Raw genomic sequence first — 25,064 nt, 5'->3', positions numbered from 1 at the left:
CTCATATCATCTCAGGGAGATTTTCCTCCACCGCCACCGTCACCTCAGGCTTGCTCATTAGGGATGTTAGGGATAAATAGTAACTAAACTTTATCATTTTTTTCCTATGTTTCTATACTTCTGTAAAGCTGCTTTGAGACTATGTCCATTGTTAAAAGCACTATACAAATAAGTATAATTGAATATATTAAGAGGCACAAATTTTGTGGAGCTTTTAAGAAGATGGTGTGCTACTGGAAATAAATCAAACAACTTAATTCTGTATACAAAGAGCTTAAATAATTATAAAACTCAATGCAAAGAGATTTCTGGTTTGCTGAACTAAAATATTACATGAAACTGATATTAACTGATGATAACTGATGCTAGTGGTGTGATAAATGGGTTTAGAAATCTCACTTAAGGTTAACAAAAGTTTGTTGTGTTTGTTAGACACACAATCCATTATGAAAAGCACTGTTTGGGGGTCCAGAAGTACGTCTCTCACCAGACATAAAGAGGCAAATGGTGATGTTTATTTGAACATAGCATTGTGCAACATTAGACTTCACAGTAATCAGCTATAAAAAAAAAAATATCACAGTGGCTGTGAAACAAATCAAAGACAACACAGTAAACACAAATCAATACTCTGTAATGTTATCTTCTAAGTGGGTAGGAAAAAGTGTTGAATTAATATTACCACAATTCCAGACATGGAACTTAACCTGAGACTGTGTTCTCAATCTCAATCAACAAAGCCCTTTTACCATCAGTGTAATTAAGCTCAATGTTACTTAATATTTTGTGTCTTTATAGTAACTTTCATTTACTTAGAATGTAGAAATCTTAGTACATTCATGCTAGGCCTATATATCTGGGGTTTTTTTATTTTAAATGTTTATTACTTCATTCCTGTGTAATCAATGAATTTAACACAATAAGTATTTTAAAAACAACCCTTTTCCATTAATTTATCTACACCAAGTGCATTCAGGCTCACGCTGGATCCGGAAACTACGCACTATACAGAAATCAACTGGAGCCAATATTAGAAGCTGAGTCAATATAATTATGTTGATTTAGAAGCTTATATATGGATGGTATGACAAATTCTGACTTTATTTTGTCTGAGAGAATTCAGTAGCGCTTATAAATACACCTGATACTGCAAGAACACATTTCGTGATGTAGGAAACACCTACAGGTGGGTGACAAAGAAAAGTAAATGATGAAAGAAGACACCAATTGAGAGAATAGCTTCGGAAAGAATGGTGTCTTTTGCTCTAGTACAGCTCCAGAGACTTGCAGAAAGCACAATGATGTTATTCTGGAGGCTTGTGGTGTTTTAACACTTTAGTAAGACACTCTTCCCTTTCATTTGCCACCTGCCTGTATGTGAGGCACTTCAGCCATGCAGATCGGTGTTAGATGTTTAAGTACATGTTCTAATCAAGGTCACATATCAGGGCTTTTTGGAACACGCTTCCTATAAGGAGTTTCCCTTTATATGGAGTAGCCACTGACGATCCTATGAGCACGCTGCCGTTATCAGCGTATACCTGAGTCACCACTGGCTCTTCAGAGAGGATATTCTGTATACGGATGACCTAAAGAAGACAGAGGAATATCATATACAAATCCACAACACCTAGCTTTAATGACATATACATAGCTGAAATACTGTGACATGATAAAAACCAAGTTATACTGTCAAAAAGTGGTATATGAGATTTTTTTTTTTTTATACAAAACACTGGACCTCATTTATCAGTCTAATTACAACCAAATTTATTTGTAAATAACAAATAAGAGCCTTTACACAAGAATTTTGGTATTCAGTTTGATCAAAATTTAGTTGAAGTATACGGAGACTCCACGACTGATCAGCTTCAAATCATGCAACTGGTGATAAACTTATTAAATTATTAGATTTATTACTGTGTCCTATTCAATTATTTCAAAAAGAGATGTGAAACCCAGTGATTGCATATTAATGGTTATAAATAAAAGAATGACTAAATATCAAAATAATTAAAGAAAGTAAGTCAAAACATATCCGAGATCTTGAGCAATACTTAAGAGTCAGTGCTAAGTGATGGATACGTGAGGGATCTGTACCGCGCCAGATTCTCCCTAGCATGCTGCATGTCATCATCAGTTTCATCCTGAATACATCAGGTGTCATTATGACACATGACTTCCTGCTCTTCCACCATGACACTGGGGAAGGTGTGCTAGTATGTGAGAGAGACTAAAATGTGCACGTTGGTGTGAGAGGCAGTAGCCGGGACACTCGAAACAATTAAACACAGCCTTGTGTGATGTACCTGTTTTACATGCTCTTCTGGGTATAGTGCAGATATCTATCTTCACTCAAAACATTTTCTTTACACATCACTTATTTTATAGCTAATTCATATTTTATGTATTTTTGTCTCCACATTATAGACTTTTCTGGTGCTGTTCCACCGCTAAATAAAACTTCTTTACGGTGTATTTGCAAGTCAAAACAACTTCACTTGCAAATCTCTTTTGTGCTCATTTTCTGTTTCCTGCTTCATGTGCGCTTTAAATTACATGGAGTCTTGAGAATGGCACTGAATGCAAATAAGCTGATTGCACTTTATGGTTGACTGTAAATCATCATAAAAATTAGTACAGGAAAAATCATACGTATTGTGGATATCTTGCAAAAAAAAAAAAAAAAAAACCCACACAGACAACTTTTCAGGAAAATGAAATGAACATCTAGGAATTTTAGCACTATGTTTATGTTCTGTAAAGCTGCTTTGAGGCAACGTGCATTGATAAAAGCGCTATACAAATAAAATTGAATTGAAAAAACTGACAAATGAGGCCCTTTGTTGCTCTGTCTGTCTCTCTCTCTCTCTCTCACCTCTGAGCCAGCTGAAGCATTTGGATCAAATTGCAAAATTTTGGCTCCATTCGGGTGGCATCCCATCCACAAGTCTCCAGTTTTACTCTCCACTTCAATATTGTCACAGAGGGATCCTACATCAACTTCCTGTACAACAGGGAATATTAATAATAGGTCCAAACAGCAAATTTAAATAAGAAATAATAACGCAGGTAAAAAAAACAAACAAAAAACACGACCTATTCATTACACTTTGTTCATACCTTCACGCGGGACAGTGTGTTGCCTTTCTGGATGTTCAGCACAACAATTTTGTGACTCATTAAATCTGACACATACAAATGCCTGGCCCAAAAGAATAAAAGTTGTTTAAATCGATTGAATGTTTGGATTTTTTTTAATACACTTTTTTAAACATTTCTCAAAGACTTACTTTTTGTCAGGAGAGATGTTGATGCCATTGGCACCGTAAAATCCTCCTGCCAAAACTCGAACTGCTTCAGGACTGTAATACACCACATCACACCAGGACAGGGAGAACAGCGCTTCCAGAAGCTTCAGGGGCCCGTGGGTGAAGTAATGATCATTGGTGGCGTAGAAATGCTCCACTCCCACAGCTACGATGTCGTTCACACTACACCAAAGCAAGTTTACGAAAGATGTTTGAGAACTTCTACATCATTCATATATATGGTGAAAAGGGTTTAGGATGGACATACTTATGCAGCAACTCATGCTTTATAGTCTTCTTGTGCACAAGAGTGCTTTCCTCTTCGACATACTGAAATATCTCAACTTGGCTGTTCTCATGTGGATGATTCACCACAAATAAATATCGAGAGCCATCTGTAACAGGATTTCATAAAACAGTTCTTTTGATATAGCAAATAGTATTGATGAAAAATAAATATATTTAATCTCCTAATACCTTCGTCTGTATATAGACTGATTCCATGTGGGCCAAACGAAGCTGTGTCAAAGTCTCCCTTGATGTGGAGCTCTTTAAGACCAGCTCCAGAGGGCAGATTTAGCATGTAGATCTTTCCAGGCTCGTCTGTAAAACGAGGCATACCTGGGTACTTAATACCCTATGGATGTTGAACAAAAAAAAAAAAACAATAATAACCAATACTATTCATATGCATTTCACGGATAACTAAGATATGTATTTATATTCATTTGCCACAAAAAAAGTCATTTGCAGTAACCATGTTATCCATGTTATCAAAATAGTTTAAATATACTGTATAGGTGTGAGATAAGAGGAACATACGGTGCTTATAAAGGCCAGGTCATCGTCAAGTACAGTGATATCCTCAGCTCCAAACTCTGCACAAAGAACAAATGCTATTTAACACATTTATAATATGACATGGTTGAATTCTCAAATTTGATTGGTTAAAAAAGGTTTGCACTGACTTTGTGATTAAAAGTGATTTATTTATTGTTATGAACTTATTTGCTAGCCATTATCATCTCGAGTCTATAGACTGAAAAATAGATTAAATTTAGCTGCCAAATGAAACTTGCGACCAACTCTCTGGCTTCAGTATTTCTAGATATCCTCTTTCTCATGATGCCCTCTATAAGTGCACCATTCTCTCCCCCAGCAAAATGCCCTAAAATTATTATGCTTCCACCACCATGCTTCACATTTGAGATTGTGGTTGTAGGATTAAAAAACTTCTTCTGTGCACAGTGCTGATCATTATGGTCAAACATATCCATGTTTGTTTATCATGACCTGAGAAACACTGCTCCATGGCTAGTGATCACCTGCACACTTCAGACTGGCTTTTCTTTATGGAAGTCTTAGAATAAAGGCCAGGGCAATGTCTCTCTGAATTAAGCTCAACAATTTTTTTCTGGCTTAGGATTTTCCCCCTTGGCCAGTAAGAAGGTTCTAAAGTTGTTCCATCAATATCTGGAATTTTCTAGACTGCTTAAAGAACTTAGAAGTATAGAAGCCTTTGGCCCACTTGAATAATTATGACAATTATGCCTAATGTGAACAAAATAAATGGCCCAGAAGATATTTGTGGTAACTTTAAAATGTCTGCACTAGTGGAAAACACTTGTGTGAGTGTGTATAAATTTTTGACTTCAACTGTATACTACAGGACTCCTAAATGCTCAATCCTGATGAAAGTTTTAGAATTTTCTACAACAGCAGTGCTGACTGAAATTCAGACCATGGGCTACTATTAATGAACTCATTTTAATACATTATATTCTATACAATAAGAACTCCTGCACATGCAGTTGCATGGTGGATAATCTACATAAGCTAGGAGTTATTTTATTTTTTAAAAATGTATGGAGATATTTACTTAATATTTATGCCAGCAGTCTCTAGTGTCAGTGCATTAAATGTATTAAAGAAATAACTCATTTCAGACGTTTCACCATGCTGTGACCTTGAACCAGTTTGAAACCTTTCCAAAATCTAAATCATTCCATTTGCAGCTTACAAACATTCAACAACTCATTCTTAAAATATCAGAGTAAGGAGGTGGTGGAGACACAATAAAATGTGCAATTGTCATCAAATCGTTGAGGTATAAGTGGAATAAAGCACTCTGGGATGTACGGTTGTGGATTACTTTCCTACAACAGCATTCCCTGAAGAGTTTTTATTCTAAATACCTTTAGTCTGTGTACTAAGTTGAGGGTTTTAATAGTGACTGATGGAAACCACACTTGGTCCACATTCTTGATCTGGCTTGCTTCAGAGAAATTATAGCATTCCCCGTGAAACTGAAATGATGTGAATATTATAACACTTACCTATTCCTTTGATAAACTCACAGTTAGGGAGGTGATTTTGGGCGAGTTCTCTAAAAACCAATAAGGTATTTCTGCAGGAAACAAACATTGGAGTCATATTCGTCAGAGCACACATACACACATAGACCACAATAACAACAGCAGAGCAGATAAACTCCTTATAAAACAGGGCATGCATTATCCACCTTTCATTATACCACTACTCTTATTTAAAAACAAAGCCGACCAACCTTAACGCAATAAATCTCTCTCCAATCAGTACAGCTACAGCTACAACCAAAACCGAGAGTACCATTAATTTCGCCATTTTATATTATTATTACGTTTTACTTTGTAGCCTGTTTAGTTTATGTTGCTAACTTCTGAAATGGCGCCACCGATGAAGAGTTTACTGATTCGATTCTTTTGAACTAACCGTTTAAGTGAACCAACTGTGCCGATTCATTTGATTCACCATTCAGAGCTATAAATGTCCTACTGTTATAAAGTAAAACGGTTAAATTAAAAAAGTCCACCACATTCTCAGCCCACACTTTATGTAGACTATGTAGAAAAATTAGAACCATTTAAAGCCACATTTTCGATTCATAATCCAGGTTTATTTCTAAAGAAAGTGCTGAAGAATTGTCAAGATGTCGCTAGATGGCGACATCTCCTGGAAGGTAAAAGCACGAGGGACACAAAATAGAGGACTATTGCTGTTTTTTAGGCATTTGAATTAAATGTTAATTATTAAATAGTCTCGTAAATGTGACACGGATTTTAATTTTGAAGTAAAGGTAAATATAGCATTTTCCTTTTACCATATAGCAACTGTTTAATAAACACCCAACTGTTTACCCAACTCGCTTAAAAGCCTCGTTCGAAAAGAACCGATTCGTTCGCGATTCAGCAAAAGAACAAAATGACATCTCACTGTCGTTGGAGAGATACTGGAATATATAATGCATTTCCTTGTTGCTTTGATCAGCATTAACCATTAAGACTATGGAGACCATCGAGGAGAACGTATAGAAGAGCACCAAAACTTTTAAACCCTCATAGAACTATATTGTATGGGCATCAAAATGTAAAGGTTATCGTCATGTGATATTTCTGTCTAGATCAAGATAACTGACCATCACAAATCCTCACGACATGTCTCAAGAAGTGGAAAAACAGTCTGGGTCCAAACACAAGGTTTTTGTTGTTATTGTTTAAAATATGGCATGAGATTGTCAGGAATGATTTTTTGGTATCACTTCAAGGTGGTTAATCCACACAAAGGTAGTTTGACTGTATGATTTCCCAACACCCAAGCTTTGGAGTAGAGGTCTCGGTGTAGTTGAAGGCGCTGCTATAATTCTCAGCTGAGGTGTGGCCTTCTGTCTATGCAAAAATACCTTGCTATACTGGTCATGCAAGGTACACAGCCTTGCGTAACATGCTATGTGAGAAATGAGAGAAGCAGTCTATCATCTATCTGTCTGCCTGTCTTTACGTTAGAAAACTCATTTGGTTCAAATTTGCTGTGTAAGCAGTGATTCTACATATTTATTACACTTCAAGCCGTACACACTCACCAGTACTGATAAGGTCTGCCTGAAATAGGTTAAAGATTGCACATGTGAGAGCAGGACATGTGACAATGTGAAAAAAATAGACTCATTTTTCCCCATGGAACTGAAGTGGAGGAGAGCAGAAATAGCTCCTCTTCTATCAAGCAAGCTCTGTGTCCTGTGTGCTCCAGTTTTGCCAGCGATTTTTTTTTTTTTAACCACCTCCACAAAGGCATGGCATAAGAGTATTAAGATGCATGTAAACTGGTAAATATGAAATCAGCACATACACTACATGAGGCACGTTTAATAATGAAGGCAAGACACTACAGAGTAAGTGATGTTTTCATTCATGTCAGTTTGTCAATTTTGTTAAATAGATAACGTCTTAACATTTAGTTAGAAATATCAAAACATTGTCAAAACTAAACAGAAATATGAGATCAGCTGTTTCTGTAGGAGGTTTTTTTTTTGCATCGTTTTGGTTTCACTGCTGGTTCACAAAGAGCTTAGAGCTTACACAGCATGCATGGTGTCACAGAAAGTTATCAAACAAATTTCTTAAACATTAGATATACCACTGAACACTGTAAAGGAGATCATCAAGAACAGGACAAGATAAAAATGTACCTCTTGGAGGCTGCCAAGAGGCCCACAGCAACAATAAAGGAGCTGCATGAATATCTGATATGTACTGATTTCTCTATACATATGAAAACAATCTCATATCTTCACATGTCTGGGCTATGGGATAGGGAAGCTTCTCACAATAAACATAACTAAATCATCCCAAACCATATGGCTGTTAGGGTCAGATGAGACCAATTCCAAAAGTTATAATAATTTCATAATTCAAAAACAAACAAGCAAAAAAAAAAAACCCACTTCACCAAAAGAACAGCATTCCCACAGTGCAGCATGGTGGCAGCATCATGCCTCAGGGCTTCCATTTATCATGCAGAACTGCTTTTATCAAGGTGGAAGGAATCATGCATAGCTACAAATATCACCCAATATTAGTGCAAACCTTCATGTGTCTGCTAGTAAGGTAAAGAGGAAACTTTCAGAATGGCAAGGACTCAAAGCATACAGTAAAATCAACAAAGGATTGGTTTAACCAACAGAAAATCAATGAGGAGTCCTGACCTGATTCCTACTAAATATCTCTGGCGTGACCTAAGGCAGAAATGCCCTTACAATCTGATGGATCTAGGATGATTTCGCAAGAAAAAGTGGGAAAATATCAAGTCTTGGCAAGTCAAAATGTGCCATGAGTCTTACCAAAAAAAAAGACTGAATGAATGGTGTAATAAAATCCAAAAGTGCTTCAACAAAAGTATTAATTTATGGGGTGCACAGTTATGCAACTAGATTGTTGGGTTGGTTTTTTTTTTTACGTTTTTTCTTTTTTCTTTTAATTCTGATCTTCAATACATTTTTATACATTGTGAAACCATTTACAAATTTTAAGGCTATACTCAGAACCAAAATACTTTGCTTCTAATAGTAATATTTCTCCTGGAGATGATAGTAAAAATAATTTTCTAAGAGTGCATGGTATTTTTTAAATTGAAATTTGTAATTATAGCATCAACTTTATCTATATATCTTTAATTATTTCCAGGTCTCTCTTTATGATCAGCTGGTCTACACACTAAAGAACTAACTAAACAATTTTCAAGTCTAAAGAGATAAAGACTAAGCAAGACTAAATCCAGCCTCTTTGCAAATGTGAAGGAGAAAGAAGATACTCTGGTTCACAGAAAACCATTAATATTGTTCCAGCCCGACTTCTTATTGTTCGTAAATTCATTCATTGTGATTTTAAACCAGACAGATTAAAGGCTCACTGTATGAATAAGTATTAACTAATACCCTAACATAGACTAACATTTCTTACATAGTTTATCTATGGTTGCCCTTCCTCCTCTTTTCAGAATGTCAGTCTAATTTTTATCCCCTGGCTATCTTGATTTATGGAAAAGCTCTTGCAATATAATTCCATAATGGCTCATAATATTGTGCACCACTGTCACATAGTCGCATAGAATAGTTCTTCTGTTTTTCCTTACATAGCACGCTAACACATAAGCATCACCGCCACTTTTGACCACAAACCTCTTTACAGATCTAAAGGCAGATGTTGTTTTACTCTTCCTATTGGAATGCAGTCTGATTGAAGCATTATTTCTGGTCCAGAATTGAACCTGTCTCAATATTGTTTAGATCTTCTCCTTGAGGTTAACTGGGTCTGCTCATATGGTTTACTGTTGGCTCCGTCTGACCAGTTAGCAGATAACACAACACAGGCTGAGCTGGTCAAACTGGTAGACCATCTTTCCAAGGTGCTTGCAGAAAGGTTTCTGACTTCCGGCTTTGTAGTTGTCCTTCAGGAAATAAAACCACAAGAAAATCTCAGACAATTACTGATCACTTGGTTCAAATAATAATAATAATAATAATAATAATAATAATAATAATAATAAAGATGGGAATGAATCTAGATTAATCAGCTCAGGCTTTGCTTTGGCAGCTGGTAAACTAACTGGTCAGATTAAGCTGGATTTTTCTGCAGGGACAAACCATAGGATTTTAATTGCTTAGTGCTATCATGTAGTACAAATCTGTGTTATTCACAGATTATGTTACCCCTATGTACTATATAGTAGCTACGGTACATTGTAGTACGTTTGGACTGCTTGTTCAAACACAGGCTGCTAAATCAGTCGTTGCCTAGGTTACCGCTGACGTAATGGCGCCCGGCTCTCACTCAGCCCCTGGGGCCGGTCTGTGATTGGAGGGAAACCCCGTGCCGAGCGCCACTGACCCCCACGAGAATCAGCTGTGCGCAGCAGTTAGCCAGCTTTCGCTTAACAACAGCATCCTTCATCCATCACTCTCATCCAGGTAAGGCATTTTTTAATCATCTGTTTAGCTCGACTTCCTCCTGATGTGCTCGCTGCCGTAGCGCTGCATCCACAACACAAGGATTCCAGATTGTCCCTGTCCCATTATGTGACATAAATTAGCTACAATAGCTCGTAAGGCAGTCGCTAGCTAGTTATAAGCCTAGGTCAACTTGATTGCGATGATGCTAACCTACTGAAAATGACCACCAAACGGGTTCTACTTCAGTTCGCTAGAAATGTAGTCTATGCTTGTTGAATTAGAAGAGACATGTTTGTAGGTTGTGAAGCTGAACCGCTGAGTGAGGTAGAGAGCTCACTAGCAACAAGACACAATAATGCAATTTGGCTACGTTCTAGCAGTGCCATTCAGTTCCTGATTAACGCTACAAAACCATCGCCGTGATCAGGCGAGTAAGTAGTTGGGCATAAATAATAAAGTACACCTCCCAGATTGAGCATGAAAATGGGCAGGAGCAGACATGTCAAACTTGCTGGTGTGCGCGCGCGCTGCGAAATCGAGCGGGTTAACATTACGAAAGCATCCATTATGGTTTATAAAGCTCTTATAGCTAGCTGGCTGGCTTTGTCCGGAAGCCCTGGAGTATTGTTTTTTTTTTTTTTGCTCGTATAAAGTGTACACACACGCTGTGTTGTATAATGTGAGAGTGAGTGAATAATATAGGGCTGAGTCGGTGATGTGAACGCGGTGACGTTACGCTAAGCAGGATAAGCGCTTTTCACTGAAGAGCCGTGTAATGCTCTGCGTGTTTATCTCGAGGCTAAGCTAGTTATGATGCCGCTTCACTTTGAAGTCAGCTTCTCGTCTCTGTTAATGACTTGTTTCGAGCTTCGGTATTCGTTAGCTTTAGTGGTCTAAAGCTTTAGAAAAAAGCCCTGGTGGGCCAATTAGTAGCAGAGGGAAGAACTGGGTGTGGTGGGGAATAAAGGCACATCCGCATTTTTTTTCCTCCTATGTTAATGCCACTTCATTGTAAGTTCCTCGTGAATGACATCCCCCCCCAAAGCCCCCCCCCCGGCCCAGAAATGCTGCATTTGTCGTATTTTTGTTTGATTCACTGAAACGTGCGCGTTAATTCGCTTTAGCTCTAGCTAACTCGTAATGCCCTTTATATAAATGAGCAACGAGGAGTGCAAAAATAACGTAAAAGAAAAAAAATATGCCACATTTATTCGAAGATGATGAAAAATTCAGTCCGGTGTGCTGACACAAATTGTCCTACCTAGTCGTAGATATTTCGCGCATGCGCACTTTTGCCCACTCTAGATATTAAAGCTTCTTCGCATATTTTAATTCTAAAGGGGCTTTTTTTCTGGCCAGCTTCATGTACCGGTATTTTCTGATAAGGGTCACGATAATAAAGTGACAAAATACGTGCGATATAGTTTAGCAAAGACCTACAAATGCACACTGTCATAAAACAGTTTAATAAATCATTACATCAGTGTCACTTCTTTCTATCACTCAACACACAGGGCCCCAAAATGCCTTGTTTTTCTCTGTCCCTCTTAGAAGGGAAGAATCCCTGAATAATGTTGTAAAAGTTGATCTAGTAAATGAGTTCGGTTAAGGGTCTGACCTTTTTGGATAATGCAGATCGGTGGCTCTGTGACAAATAGCTCTTTATCGGACATACTCTGCAATACATGGGTCATAGGAGCCATTATTTCATTCCTTATATAGGACACTTGTGTAGGGAATTCTCAACCAATTGGGATACAGCCTAAATTAATCCGGTCACTGAGGCAATCCTACCCCCCCCCCATACGTCCTAGTCCGTCAGCATTTGTTAAATATGGTAGGGTATCAGAAAATGCAAAGGGAAATGAGAAAATGTGCAGTACAGGAGGAGTTAAATCACATTAGTAAGGAAACACGTGTTTAACAGGCATCAATACAAATGTTTTGGCTTACATATGACCTCATAGCCCCTCTAATGTAATTTGATGATTCTGATGTTTTTCTCGTAAGAAACAGTGAATTGTGTCTACATGTGTGATTGCATTAGCCTGTTTAGTAAAAGCTTCACTGCCCCAATGTTGCTTTAATTTGTATAATTCACTGGTATATTATAATATACGTATATTTATGCATAATTTATCAGTTCTGGAGCTTCCAGTGCACCGTGTATTAATTGCGCCAGCACATCCATTTTAAGATCAGAAAGAATTTGTTATTGAGCTGGTGAGTTGGGGCAAATGTGTGAACAACATGCAGATGTATCAGGAATAGGCCTGTGTCTTATTATAAATCATCAGCTAATCTCACATATAATGGAGAAAAATGACCCTTGGAATGTGTCACACTTTCAACATGCCGCTATTTGTTGTTTTAAATATCTCTTGACTTTATCAGATTACACAATCCGTTAGATAGACATTTGCATAGATTATATCGTTACGTTACATTTCTGGGAATGTACAAGAGGAGTAATCATATTTTGACTTTGTTAAATAGTCTTATAACTAATGTTAACTGGTCTAACTAACACACAAGCCTCTTAAAAGAGCCAAAAACTGTGTGGAATAAGTATGCATAAATTTTCTTCCTAGCTCTGAGCAGCCATGGACATAATGGAACTAGTGCAGAAGGCCAAGCTTGCCGAGCAGGCCGAGCGTTATGATGACATGGCTGCTGCCATGAAGGCGGTGACGGAGGGCGGCATCGAGCTTTCGAATGAGGAGCGCAACCTGCTCTCGGTGGCCTACAAGAACGTAGTGGGCGCACGCCGCTCCTCCTGGAGGGTCGTCTCCAGCATCGAGCAAAAGACCGAAGGCAGCGAGAAGAAGCAGCAGATGGCCAAGGAGTATCGTGAGAAGATCGAGAAGGAGCTGAAGGAGATCTGCAACGACGTGCTGGTAAGGGCGACAGGTGTCTGTCCGTCCACCCCCCCCCAAGCTTTTTGTAGACACAACAGATCAAGATCTCGTGGATTATTTATTGCAAAATAATCCACACGAGACCTTTGTTGAAAAAAATTGTTTCCTCCTCAATGTCACTGAAGCGTTTCAAAATGTACACATAACAATTACACAAGTGGTGATTTTACATTATTACAGCAAAATAACATTTTCTCCATATAGTATCAAAAATGTGTAGTTTTTAAATGGCATTCAGTGTCCTGAACGTCATTATTTTACATGTTTTCTGCATATAACACTGCAACACTCTGTATTGGGTACAAACACAAGTAAAGGTTGTTGTATAGAAAGTTAGCATTGAAGAGTGTGTACAAAAATAGCTAGCTGGTTAATTAACCTTTGTTAACACTAGGCATTGGAGCACATGGTGATAAAATGTATTAATAACAATAATCTGTAAGTTGAATATTGCGGTTCAGCACAATGCTGTTGAACGCTAGAGTCTGATTGGTCTGAAGGTGGTGATTGAATTTTTTTTTTTATAAAAAGCAGCTCTGACAGTGGTGCTTATTACAGCAAATTACAGCTTCATTTCCAATTTCTATGTTAGTAACAACATGCTTAGGGATTTGTATGGGTTAAAAATTGCTGTTAAACATAAAGAAAGAAAAACATGGTGTAGTTTTTTGTAATGAGAGGATTATATCCAGCATTAGAAAGTCTTCAGAGATATTGTTATTATTATCTTCAAAAGAGAAAGGCTGTTGCTTCTATAATGTAAGTCTTTCACAATGTTAAAAGACTATGAAGTAATTAATTTGCTGTGGTATAAGTGGAATCAAGCACTTTGCGACGTGATCATTTTCTTGTAACAGTATCTCCCATCATGTTTTATTCTTTGCCTATAATGTGGCTGTCTGGAAGTACGTGCCTAATATCACGCTTTAATTTGGCCCAGAAAAACTCAAGAGTTTTGACAGAAACAACAGTAAAAATGATTGTGCTTAAGAAAGAGCAGGTGGCAGTGTACCAGGACACCTCTTTACTCATTCCATAGTAATGGAGGGTGATAATCTTCATAAGACATTACTCGAATTAGTGCTCCTGAGCAGAGAATTTCTTCAGCCAAGCCTATCAGATTAGCCTCGATCTCATTTGTCCCAGACACAAGTGTCCTCAGTGTGTGAGAGCAGTCCTCAGGTGAACACTTGGATTAAAAAGGTGGGATAAAGAAAACTACATCTGCATTTATTCAATTGCTTGACACTGGTATTTAAAGATGAGTATTAAAAGTTATGAGGAAGCTGTGGGGTTCGAATTCTTAGTTTCGGACTAATTTTGATTTTGCTACTTGTTTGTAAGCACATGTTTGTGTAATGTGCACAATGATTGCCAAGGCTCTGATATTTCCAAGCATATTTAATTTTCTCCCATATGAAAGGCGTAGTGTGAACCCTTCTGCCATTAGAAGGAAGTCCAGCGATTAGAAATAACAATGAGATTCAGAGACAAATTCAGATTCATCTGCCATCATGCGCAGCAGATCCCTGAATCCAGTTTACCATCTGTCTATTTGTGTGGGAGAGCGAGGACAAACTGTAAACATAATTTTGCATCTGTAAGAAATTGTTATTCGTGTCATGCTCAAATGACTGTTAGAAAAAAGCATGAAGTGATTCCAGTATAAAATAGTGCAATATATACAACAATACATTTGTATACATAAAGACAGATGTTGGTGAGATCATTGGTTCTGAGATTTTGGAAGTCAGGTAGTGTGCACTACATGAGACCCAGAAGCCCTTTAACCCTTAGTCATCACTGCCTCCTGATAGTCCTGTATCTGTTCTCCAGAAATCCCCATGAAGTGTGGACAATGTTGGGGGACATTGGGCAAATGTGATGCTCGTCATCATATGTACGGACTTATCGTATGATTTTTAAGTCATGTGTAGAACTGAAAATAAAATATTCAGGAGAAGGAATAAGAGAAAGTACTTTCGCTTGTGATTCGTGTTTATACCTAGGTTTAGCCTGCTAGAGCATGTCAGACAGACAGAAGATTCAAGCTCACGTCTGGTCATTTTATTTGTTTTGTTTGTCTGCATTCTGAACTTTCCAGACCATGATATTTGTTTAGATTAGCAACCATCGCTTCCGTTCTTCTGCTTGAGATTGATTGCTCAATAGCTATGTTTACATGTAGCCTAATAATCTCTTAATAATATGACTGTCAGCTCAGACACAATGAAAACCATTCATGTTAACTGACTAAGGCCGATTTCTATTGTTTTATTGAAGAGCATGGATAATTTTTTTATAATTCATAAAGAGAAGAATCATGTAAAGAGTCGTGTCAAGGTTCGAGTCTTATATTGTTATTGGAATCAGTATGTGCATTCTGCATGTGTGTGTTTTAAGTCATGATGCGCTCTTTGTTGTGTAAGAAGATACGATTCGGTTGTGATATTGGTTAGATGAGCAGTGGCATGGGCATCAAATTAACATCTTGAGGCAGATGTGGCTTGTGAACTGATTCTTGTGCAGTTATTAATGTTGTTAACGTCAGCAGATGAGTAAAGGCCACAAACCAGACCATCCGTATCCCAGATATTAAAAACAGAGCAACCGCATTTTGCTCAGAAAGTCTTTTTCTCGCTGTCGCTGTTAACACTTGGATGTGGTTTGCTTTGTTGAAAATATTAAACTTTATTTTCACGATTAAACAGCTTGAACACACGCTCTGGACTCACACCCTCCTTGTTGTTATAGTAACGTTGACACTATTCCCCGCTCCCTGTATGAGCAGGATGTTGGATCAGATTGCACACATCATCTACAGGCAGACCAGCTTAGGACACCATTCCTTCATAATATATAAAATTCTTGACATGTATACACACTAACCCTGTGTTTGAGAGGATGAGGATGGGTGTGTGTCCAATTATTATTTGAAATCGTTTTAGGTTTCTCGATGTTTTGCCTACGTCTTACTGACATGACACACTGGCTGTGTGTAAATTAATATGCTTAATTATCACATGAGCAATGAGACAAGGCACTTACCAGGCTAAAAAAAAAAAAACTACTTGATACTACACAACCCTGAAGATAGAAAAGTGGATTTTTGTGCAGAATAGCATTTGCTGAAAGAACAGGTGCCAGTTATTTGGTGATCTTTATCGGAATTATATTTATGGCTGTCCTAATTTTTAACATTTAACAAACAACAAAAATGGGGAAAAAACAAAAAATAACAAAAAAAGCCAAAAAATAAATAAATAAAAGATACCACCATGTCCATCAGTTCTCATTTTGGAGAAGAATGAGAATTAGGCCAGGGGTTTTATATTTAAGAGGCAGGTTTGGTTGAAAGACACTAATGGACTTGCTCAGGAGTGGGAACACGTACACAGTCTAATGAATTTTGAGAGGTAAAAGCTCTCTCGAGAGCGTTGGTCTGACTGAGTGTCACACTTCAGCTGTTAAGAAAAGCCATTATGATTCTGAGGTGATTGCTAATTATAGGGCAAGTGAATGTGCTACAGAGGGTTCAAACGCTTTGTTTCTGACACCGGTCCGCAGAGCCCCCAGATTATCACGTGTCACATTATCACGCTTTATTATTATTATCCATTTATCTGCATTCTGTAGCTTTTTTCTTACGCTGGAGGCAAGTCTGGAGCTTATCCCAGGGGACTCTGGGCATAAGGCGGGGGGGAAACCCATCGTTAAGGCACAATCGCTCGCGCGTGCACACACTGACACACACACACACACACACTGACACAGCCGTTCACACACTGTACAATTTAAAAGATGTCTTTCAGTCAACCACACGTCTTTGGACTGGGGTATGAAACACCCAAAGAGCCACAGGAAGAACATGCAAACTACACACACACACACACACACACACACACACACACACACACACACACACAGGGCAGAGACAGAATTCAACCAGCAACACTGCAGATGCCAGGCAAATGTGCTAACCACTGTGCCTCTGTAGAACCCCACACATTGTTATTATTAGTAGTAGTAGTAGTAGTAGTAGTAATCATAAAACTCCCTACATGCCTGAATTTATTATCCAGAGTGGCTTGATAGACATGTGCTGGGATCTGAGATCTACTATATTTCACAATGGCCATTTACATTAATCATCAACACACAGGCAACATATAGAGCATTCTTTAAAATAAAAATTTTAATTTCATTAAAAAAAAATTTTTAATGAAACTGGCCTTTTATCGTAGTTTATGTATTAGGGAACAGATTTCTTTTTTTAAATCTTAAATTTTATCTGTACCTGTCACTTTCAGTTCAGTTTCATATCAACTGTAAATCAATCTCTACATCTCCCTTAAGGGTACATAATTATCTTTCAGACACACACACACCTTTTTTCCTATCTCTAGAGTGATTTGCAAGCCTAAAAACAACGCTTTCTGCGGTTTTTCCAGTGCCAAAGGCTGATCTATGCTAATCTCCAAGTGTAATGAGTTATGTACGAGAACAGATAATGCACTCTTAAATGTTTCCCAGGTTTGTCTACTCAATAGCTAGTCACGAAAAATCCAGTAATTCAGCTGTCCTTGCACGTGCACCACTGTGTGTGAAGGGTGAAAAGGTCATTGCTTCGTCATGAGATTTTCATTTGTTCACAAATTTATTTATTAGCTAAACATTCAGGCTCTGAAGCTCCTGAAGAGTCATAAGTCTATTTAACTGTTTACTGAGAAAGACTGGGTACCAAAAAAATATTTATATATAATATATATATATAATATATATCAATAGGTTTTGTCCATTATTTGATGTCAAGGTCAAAAGGACAGGCTGTGTGAACAATCCCAGAATGCTTGCTATTTCCAACAATGAGCACACACACTTCTCTATTTCCTTCCACCTTCCCTCCTCCTCTTCTACTACCCATGACAGCATCTGTGAGTGTTCATCCAGCTCTCATGCCTCCATCACCTCAAATCTGCACCAATGCTGCTTTTATAAAGTACCACCTCCTCGATCAGATCCAGCGTAAGGTTCTCTGCAGGCTTCAGCTCACATAAAATGCCGTGTGATGGACATAGTAAATATTTGTTGTCCGAATATTTTTTTTAAAGATGTTTGATCCTGTAACTGCTTATTGCCTGAATCAGTGCATTAACAGCAGATCAGACTTGTCATGTGATTACAAATGTAATGCTGACTGGTGTAGCACTGATCTGTCACTTGTACACAGCTTGTCTCAAAGCATGCTGCAGTTAGACATGATGTTTTTTCATAACCTAGCAACAGAAGCTTGCAGAAAGTCTGCTCGGTTACTGTGAAGATGGCGCACTCGGAACTCTGTTAGGTATTGGCTGATACTCAGAGCTCTGATATCAGCATCATATTGTACAAAAAATATTATACAAGGGAATCCATGCATCTACATTAGTTTTAAGTCTTTCTGTAATGCATGTGACCATGCTGCAGTAATTCAGTAACATGCTTGAATACTAAGACCACTATTAAATATTCATTATGCACTGTTTGGTGTTGGGGGAAAATCTGTTGATTTCTGAACACTGCTTAGATGTGTGCATCAGGACCCCTCAAGCTTTACTTTGGCCATTCAGATTGCTTGCATAACAAAAGAGAGATTTCCTGTAATGCTCATTACAACTCTAAAAAAGTGCAATGAACATAAAGCAGCTCCTTGGCTTATACTTCAACCTCGGTGTGTTTTGCAACACAGCGCTGTGACTTCAGCTTGAGTGCAAACAGTAGTTGTTGGCAAAATATACAAAAAGCCAAAATGATCAGAGGAAGCCCGAAGAATTAGTTTAACCAGAAAGGAAACACTCCAAAGTGTGCACCAAAATCTGTAGCAAGAAACACAGCTGAAATGATGCATTTGGGAGAAAAAAAGCACTCGTATTATGTGTTCAGTGTTTCAGTAGATTTTAAACGCTTATCCTTTCATTCATTGTGCATTTTAATGGATAGGTTTTGCAGAGGTTTATGTTCATTGAAAGCTAACATCATGATAAGATTCAGGAGCATGATCTAGCTTTAAACTTAAATCTTGATATAAAGTGTGTTTTTGCATGTGTCATATTATTCACTCCTTCCACCCTCTGTTTGTCTCTCAGGTTCTTCTGGACAAATACCTGATCCCGAAGGCAACCCCAGCCGAAAGTAGAGTCTTCTACCTGAAAATGAAAGGCGATTACTACCGCTACTTAGCCGAGGTAGCCGTGGGAGACGAGAAGCACTGTAAGCCACTCACTCAGTCCCTCCATGATCTCATGCACTGAACAGGAGGTTAGACTTCGAAGCACAGGGCTGGCGGGTGAAACTCTGTAAACTAATCTAGGTCAGCATGTGTACGGAGTAGCTGTCTCGGTTTAACGTATAAACGGCGTTCGCATCCTCATGGTCATGGTTGTTCTGAACCTTGTCATTTTTAAGGTTTATTTTTCCCTGAGGCCAAAGCGTAAACCCATCTTGAAAAGGCACGTTAGTCATCCAGCGCTGAACACACCCTTCTCATTTTTTCCAAGCTGCAAATTACAGCTGTGTGAGTGTTAAGCAGTAGCATAACCTTTCTCAAGAAAACGCTAGATAAAATGTTTGTAAAAATGATAGCTTTTATTCCTCTTTGACTGCAGTCTGAAGCCATGGAAGTGCCCTAACACGCTCTTACCTTAGGGCATTGTGGTTTCCACTTGTGTAACCATTTCCTTTTGCGTGAACAGTCAGGGGCAAAAGAGAGGAAGTGATGAGGCACAGAGGTTTTAGGAGGTTAAGACCCATTCATTAAAGTACTATATTCCTGCTGCTATTCAGTAAAGTTTTTTAAACGAAAATCTACAGATTCCACATCCACACCACAACACAAATTTATCCAGCTCATGGGTGCACTTCATGTTTGTATACGCTGTTTCAGAGTCGAGGAAAGCCCAAAACTTTGGGGAGGAAAATAAGCATTTTAAAATGATGTACATGTGTTTATGAGCATGTTCATGTAATGACCAGAGCTGTAATGAAAAAAGATTGTAAACGTAATGGTGCGATCCCAGTTTCTGGCTTCCAGTAGTGTCGAGGGATGAATCATGTTGAATCATCTAGTCTCTTTGTGCGTATGGAGAGTCACAGACTAACTGCCTTCCTGTGCCAGGAAGTTTATGGGACATCACGTGGCACTGAAGCATTTAGAACATTCAAATGAGCATGGCTGTTCACTTCTGCCACGGTTCAAAGTTTATCAAGCAGCTATCTGTGTTCCTCGTTCCAAACCATTATAGCCTGAAATTAAAGAACAGAGTTACTGGATTCTTCTTGGTGAATAGAGACGAGCAGGAGTTTGAAGTGTTGTTGCAGTCAGGCTTTTGTAGCTTGTTAATCCGGATACCTTATTCATTCATTCATTCATTCATTCATTCATTCATTCATTTATTTATTTATTTATTTATTGTCCCTTGGCTTGTCATGTCAAATTCAATTCAATAAAAATTTCAATTTTTATTTTCCTTAAAATAAAATTCCTTATTCTAAAAAGTAAATATCAGAGATTAACACATTATTAAATTGCAAGTAGATTTGTGTTACATTTCTGGTATCATCTGATGAGCCAGTGTATAGACCATTGATCCATCCGAGAATAGAGGAAGTTCTGCTAGTTATTTAATCCATTTATAAAACAGACAGTCAATTGTATTCGCCAGAGCGACGGATAATGAGCTCATTCTTTCACTCTGTCTATATCGGGTTATCGGTTAGATTGTGAACCTCTGAGGGCTTCGGTTACATTTGGGATTTTGTCAGATTTTGGAGAGTTGCTGAAAATCAAACACCCAGTACATGTTTTGTAGAATAGAAGTTAATGGGGATAGATAAATAAATAAATAAAATAAATAAATAAATGTGTGTGTGTGTAACCCACTCTTCAAAAAAAAAAAAAAATACTACAAATTAATTTTTTCCTGAAGTTCTTCACAGTTAAAGTCACCTAAATATCACTTACATTCTAAATGTGTACTATATTGGCCAAAGGTTTTGGGACGTCTGCCTTTACATGCACATGAATTTAATTTGGAGTTGCCCTGCCCTTTGCAGCTGTAACTGCTCCAAATCTTCTGGGAAGGCTTTCCACAAGGTTTAGGAGGGTGTTTATGGGAATATTTGACCATTCCAGTAGAAACACATTTGTGAGGTCAGGTACTGATGTTGGACTAGAAGGCCTGGCTCACAGTCTCTGCTCTAATTCATCCCAAAGGTGTTTAGATATCGGGTTGAGGTCAGGAATCTGTGCAGGCCAGTCAAGTTCCTCCACACCAAACTCCCAGTCTCGATCATCCGTGTCTTGGTATGCAGACCTTTGTGCACTGGTGTGCAGTCATGTTGGAACAGGAAGGGGTCATCCTCAAATTGTTCCCACAATGCTGGGAGCATGCAATTGTCCAAAATGTCTTGGTATGCTGAAGCATTAAGAGTTCCTTTCACTGGAACTAAGTGGCCGAGCCCAACCCCTGAAAAACAACACCTGAATTCAATGATTTGAAGGGGTGTCCCAAAACCTTTGGCAATATAGTGTACATATATTATATAATATTCAATATCTGATATTTTCTCTGATATCCTGCCCATCATTTTATTGTTGCTGGTGTCCGATACCAATACTGGATCAGATGTATAATGATGGATCAGATGTATAAAGATGTACCATGTCTCTTCATAACACTTAGCATGTAAAGGAAAGAATGCAGTCATCTGCACATGGACTAATTATTTCTGTTTGGTGTCCAGCTCGACAAAGCTTTGCATGTACAAGCGTTCACAGAAAGACTCTTTGTTTATTTATTTCTAATAATTTCCCTAACCACTGTAGACTATCAGTCATTAAAGAAAACAATAGTGTTTGTGTAACTGGGCTAAGACTTTCACTATTTGACAGATCTTGTATTATTAAAGTTAGTATGAAGTTAACTCGAGTTAAGTTGCAGCTTCTTACAAGTCAGGTCGTGAAAACCTGCTACTCTTCCAGTTCATGCGTTCTAGCTCAGATGCTCCATCAAACAAATGTTCAGCTCAGCTTTACTAGCCATATACAGTATAACTCCATTACTTTGTCATATTATGAAAATGAGCCCTGTGCAGGTTTTTGGAGAAATAATTTCTTAAATCATGCTTACCTGCTGAGGTTTGCTGATCCCAGTATTGCCATATCAGCTAATTTCACTGTTTTTGGATATTTCAGTCGTTTTAAAGCAGTCACAGCGATTGCTACAGATCTATCTAGTTTTTCTTTCAGTAACTCCATGTACACTGATACTGCTTTCACCAGACTAATGTTAATAATGAATAAAACTGAATAGCCACCAGTCAGCATTATGGAAATACGATCCCAATATCCACAACTGCTGGTTATCATATTTCATTTTGTTCTAGTTTGTAGTGTGAACAGCTCAGATTCCTGCCTCTCCAGCCGTGAATAATGGGTTTCAGCTTCCTCTGTGTTTCTCAGAGTTCCAATAAATATAAACATAAACCACAGTGGCACTCATCAGCAGATAAATGCTTTTGATATTTATCTAAACTAACAAGAGAAGAAGGATGCGATTTTCTTCAAATATTTCCTTAAAAATATTCAGGACATTTCAAAGTTTTCAGACCCAATTCCAGATATTTGTCTCGACTTGCCAGAAGCCAAAAAATAAATGTTTGCAGAATCAGATGAATTCCACAGACACTGGTTTTGTGTCCATGATAACACTTGTCATGTTGAATGTAACAGTAAATGATATTGACATGTGCCTGTCTCCGATTTGGGCTGCTCTTAATGGACTCTTTTTTTTTTTTTATATATATTATATATATATTATATATAATATTTTTTGTTGTTTTTTTTTTTTAACTATATTGATTGAACTGTTTTCTTTATCAATTCTCAGCCATCATCATGAACTCACAAGACGCCTACAGTGACGCTTTTGAGATCAGCAAGGCCGAGATGCAGCCTACACACCCGATCCGTCTGGGCCTGGCACTGAACTTCTCTGTCTTCTACTACGAAATCCTCAACTCTCAGGAGCAGGCCTGCAAGCTAGCCAAAACGGTACATGCTAAGGGCAAAATCAGCTCTACACATTCTCTGTCCGCCATCATTTTGTATGAAAAATGACTTCTTTTTTTTTTTTTTGACAATTTGAAAATAAACAGCTTTCCCCTAGGTTGAGGTGGGTGGGTTGGCATAGCAATAAAGATATGATGCATGAAAGAGTGAACAATTAATTTCTTGAATACGGACATCGTTTTAAAATGAACAAGCCGTCTTGAAGAGACTGGAACACACAGCATATAGACCAGCAGTTGATGCCGGCCTGGTAGTTTCCTTACAGTATAGTAAAATTTATTATATAAGATTGGAAATAACGTCTGGCTTCAAACCCTCAAGCTGGCACCAGCAAAGTGACTCAGATCACATTGTGATGTGTGATTTGAACATTACCTGTATCTTTATGATTACATGCACAGCTGCCACATGATTCGCTGATTCGATTCCAAGTCTATAGGCGTTCCTAATAAAGTGGACAGTGAGTGTACATAACGCATGGTTATTTAAGACTCAGCTTATGTAAATGATCAGGTTGAGGCAGGAAGCCACAGCTCACATTTAGGAGGCTCTATATGAAGTTTTTTTCCACATTTTTCTGTTTTTCCTTCCTCTTAGGCTTTTGATGAGGCCATTGCAGAACTTGATTCACTCAATGAAGAATCTTACAAAGACAGCACGCTGATCATGCAGCTGCTGCGAGACAACCTGACAGTGAGTTCTCTGATCTTACAATATTTAATATAATATTATAGATCTTGTAAATATATTTCATGTTAAAGCTTGGAATTATGCAGTCAGCTACTCCATCCACACATGACTGATCTAATTTCATTTGGCTAGCAAGGTTTATAGGAAATTGATTGTACAAATCATGAAGGATTTCATTCCTGTTGTGAAGTCGATCAGAGCGTGTTTAAAAACATTTGGTCAAGTGTATTTGGTGCTAATGTTTTTATTACCCTCCTCAGCTGTGGACCTCAGACAACCAGGGCGACACCGAGGACGCCGAGGAAGGAAGAGAAAACTGATCCTGCTGTCCGTCCGTCCTTCCACTGACATCTGGCTTACATCATCCCATCCACACTGAGAATACCACATCATCCAGCTTCTGCCTCCTTTAGTTCGTCCTTTCTTTCTTCCTTCCTTTCTTCTTCGCTTGTTTTCCTTGTCACGGTCATTAATCCACCCAGGGATCTGTCTGTAGGGAGGTAGGGGTAAAGGGAGGGAGGTTGAGGGGAGCTTTTTTTTGTGGGGGAAGGGAGAAGGTAGGGAGTGTCACTTGTCTGCTAGTGAGCTCATTAGTGTCTGTGTGTAGGCGAGGGCAAGTTCTCAACTCCAAGTTCTGTCTTTTACATTTGTATATCCTGTACATCCATTGGTCCCGGAGTTGGAGTGTTTGCCATACTCATTATGCACAGCTGCAATTTTTTATAAGCGTTCTTTAAAAAAAAAAAAAAAAAAGAAAGAAATAAATAAATAAAAAACAGCCCTAATCTTTAAGCAGAGAAGGAGTGGCAGTCAAGGTAATAAAGAAACATCTGCTTCACATGCTAATAAGGAAGAACATGCTGATTAAAAAGACAAAACAAAAAAACATTCCATTTGCTGTCACTCTGGCAGGTTTGGGTTATTTTTCTTTCTTTCTATGTTGCGGGTGACCTTCAGATTTCACTTTTCTTTACTCTTCTTTAACATTTAACATTACGAGGTAGAAAGGACCCCTAAGATCAAAGAGCACATAAGCTTGATACCGATACCGTAAGACTGCACAAGCAGAGCATCAAGCATTCCTACGTGCATATACACTTATTTTGTCCTGTTACGTTTTATTTTATTATTATTATTTTTTTTTTTTTTCCTTTGATAATTTTTGATACTTGCCTGAACTGCATGTGGCTATGAAGTAGTTAACGGGGGTGGGGGTGTTACTGTTGGGCCGGCTAGCATTTTTGTTTTCATGTCTTTGCTATTTTCACATGAAA

General features: G+C 38.1%; 2 protein-coding genes across 2 annotated transcripts; one reads left to right on the top strand and one right to left on the bottom strand.

Annotated features, from left to right (window-relative positions):
- Positions 1-493: 493 nt before the first annotated feature.
- On the bottom strand, positions 494-6,049 carry LOC131360319 (serum paraoxonase/arylesterase 2-like). Its single transcript, XM_058400635.1, has 9 exons — positions 5,878-6,049; positions 5,648-5,718; positions 4,134-4,189; positions 3,789-3,948; positions 3,580-3,706; positions 3,294-3,494; positions 3,124-3,205; positions 2,879-3,007; positions 494-1,589 (listed from the first exon to the last, which is right to left on the bottom strand). The coding sequence occupies exons 1-9, from the start codon at positions 5,952-5,954 to the stop codon at positions 1,428-1,430; spliced, it is 1,065 nt and encodes a 354-aa protein (XP_058256618.1). The 5' UTR covers positions 5,955-6,049; the 3' UTR covers positions 494-1,427.
- A 3,887-nt stretch (positions 6,050-9,936) lies between these two features.
- Positions 9,937-24,547, top strand: ywhabl (tyrosine 3-monooxygenase/tryptophan 5-monooxygenase activation protein, beta polypeptide like). Its single transcript, XM_058394054.1, has 6 exons — positions 9,937-10,092; positions 12,666-12,971; positions 19,118-19,241; positions 22,919-23,082; positions 23,698-23,793; positions 24,051-24,547. The coding sequence occupies exons 2-6, from the start codon at positions 12,678-12,680 to the stop codon at positions 24,108-24,110; spliced, it is 738 nt and encodes a 245-aa protein (XP_058250037.1). The 5' UTR covers positions 9,937-10,092; positions 12,666-12,677; the 3' UTR covers positions 24,111-24,547.
- Positions 24,548-25,064: the final 517 nt, after the last annotated feature.

The sequence above is a fragment of the Hemibagrus wyckioides genome, linkage group LG01, assembly GCF_019097595.1.
Source record: "Hemibagrus wyckioides isolate EC202008001 linkage group LG01, SWU_Hwy_1.0, whole genome shotgun sequence".
NCBI lineage: Eukaryota > Metazoa > Chordata > Actinopteri > Siluriformes > Bagridae > Hemibagrus > Hemibagrus wyckioides.
This window is presented reverse-complemented; position numbering and strand designations above follow the sequence as displayed.

Coding starts and splice junctions, on each gene's coding strand:
- LOC131360319 (XM_058400635.1), bottom strand. CDS start 5,954: ATGGCGAAATTAATGGTACTCTCGGTTTTGGTTGTAGCTGTAGCTGTA. Junction 4,190..5,647: donor TGAGTTTATCAAAGGAATAG/GTAAGTGTTATA, acceptor TTCTTTGTGCAG/AGTTTGGAGCTGAGGATATC. Junction 3,008..3,123: donor ACACACTGTCCCGCGTGAAG/GTATGAACAAAG, acceptor CCTGTTGTACAG/GAAGTTGATGTAGGATCCCT.
- ywhabl (XM_058394054.1), top strand. CDS start 12,678: ATGGACATAATGGAACTAGTGCAGAAGGCCAAGCTTGCCGAGCAGGCC. Junction 12,972..19,117: donor AGATCTGCAACGACGTGCTG/GTAAGGGCGACA, acceptor TTTGTCTCTCAG/GTTCTTCTGGACAAATACCT. Junction 23,083..23,697: donor CCTGCAAGCTAGCCAAAACG/GTACATGCTAAG, acceptor CCTTCCTCTTAG/GCTTTTGATGAGGCCATTGC.